Here is a 1,178-nt window from a genome sequence, read left to right as displayed (position 1 = left end):
TTACGCACTCATTTGTACATGCGACCAGTAGAAGCAGCGAGAGAGCGACGCGAATATCCTTTTTCGTTCAAATGATCGCAGGTGTAGGAATCTTGTAGCTCGGGAATCAATTGAGCGCGCGGAGATCGATGTATGGCGAGACGACGATGCGTGGCGTGTCCGAGCAGTCGACGGCCTAAAGTCGGCAGGTCACCACCCAGGCCGAGTCGATCCACCCAAGCGCGGTTAGGTGGGGACGGCCGATCAACATCGCGCTCACTCGGATGGACCCCTATCGATGCTCTATCAATACGAAGCACACCACAGCCTAAAATCAAGTCGCAGGGTGAAGTGGCCGCTGCCATTTTAGCGACGTCTCCGGTGACATGCACGTTTTCGTCATCAATGCCGCTAATTTCGTGGCGAGTCGACTGTACGAAGTCTAGCCGACGCACTATTGCATCGGGAGGATGTTAATCCTGCTTGGTTTGAAAGGAACGACGACTGTATACTCCGAGGACAGCGAGAGCCAGCGTACCATGCACATGACGAACTGATGACGCCTTGTAGGTGTCCGCAGCGGTGCATGATTAGTTTAAACGTCAACGGTCTATTTATCCTAGAAATACAAGCAGAACTTTATGAAAGCGTAGCGCATGCCCACGTGATCGTTGTCGTGAACGGGATAATTCTGCCCGGCCGGTTGAGCTGACACGACTGGTAGCTTATCGCTTGCTCGCATTCCTTGTCGTCAATTGCTTTACTGCGTAACCAGCGGTTAAGTCGCTTGCATTGCAAGCCACGTAAAATATTTATGACTGCGATCTTCTCGGAGTCAACACGAACATCGTTCCTGCTGACGTGACTTCCAAGGGCCGGGTCTTCGGGAGCGCAGAAGATGCACTTTTCAGGTTAGTGCTAGCCTTGTTGTCCCACATGACTGGGAGAACCTGTCGCTGCTTCGAAGATGTATCTTGATATTGGCCATGCCGCCATTGGCACGACTAATTACACATTTATTTTTCCTAGCTGATCGGCGGAAAGTTTAATCAGAACATACGTATGTTAGAAATTATAGCGTATTTCATGTTTGCTTTCAAGCATCTAGCCATGATCAAGCTACGCTAAAATGCTAACGACCTATGGTGACGAAGATTTTGTCAAGTCAAAATCGACTAACATATCGGTGCAGTACCCTA

At 49.8% G+C, this 1,178-nt stretch overlaps 1 protein-coding gene across 1 annotated transcript in view; it reads right to left on the bottom strand.

The window, feature by feature from the left end:
- Positions 1 to 1,004: 1,004 nt before the first annotated feature.
- The window catches only part of PITG_07584 (uncharacterized protein), a gene marked incomplete at both ends in the record, with an annotated part of 1,909 nt that continues 1,735 nt past the window's right edge, over positions 1,005 to 1,178 (bottom strand). Inside the window, one exon of the mRNA XM_002904521.1 lies at positions 1,005 to 1,008. Coding sequence (XP_002904567.1) covers positions 1,005 to 1,008 — 4 coding nt within the window. The remainder of the gene's footprint in view (positions 1,009 to 1,178) is intronic.

The sequence above is a fragment of the Phytophthora infestans genome, genomic scaffold, assembly GCF_000142945.1.
Source record: "Phytophthora infestans T30-4 supercont1.11 genomic scaffold, whole genome shotgun sequence".
Taxonomy (NCBI): Eukaryota; Oomycota; class Peronosporomycetes; order Peronosporales; family Peronosporaceae; genus Phytophthora; species Phytophthora infestans.
This window is presented reverse-complemented; position numbering and strand designations above follow the sequence as displayed.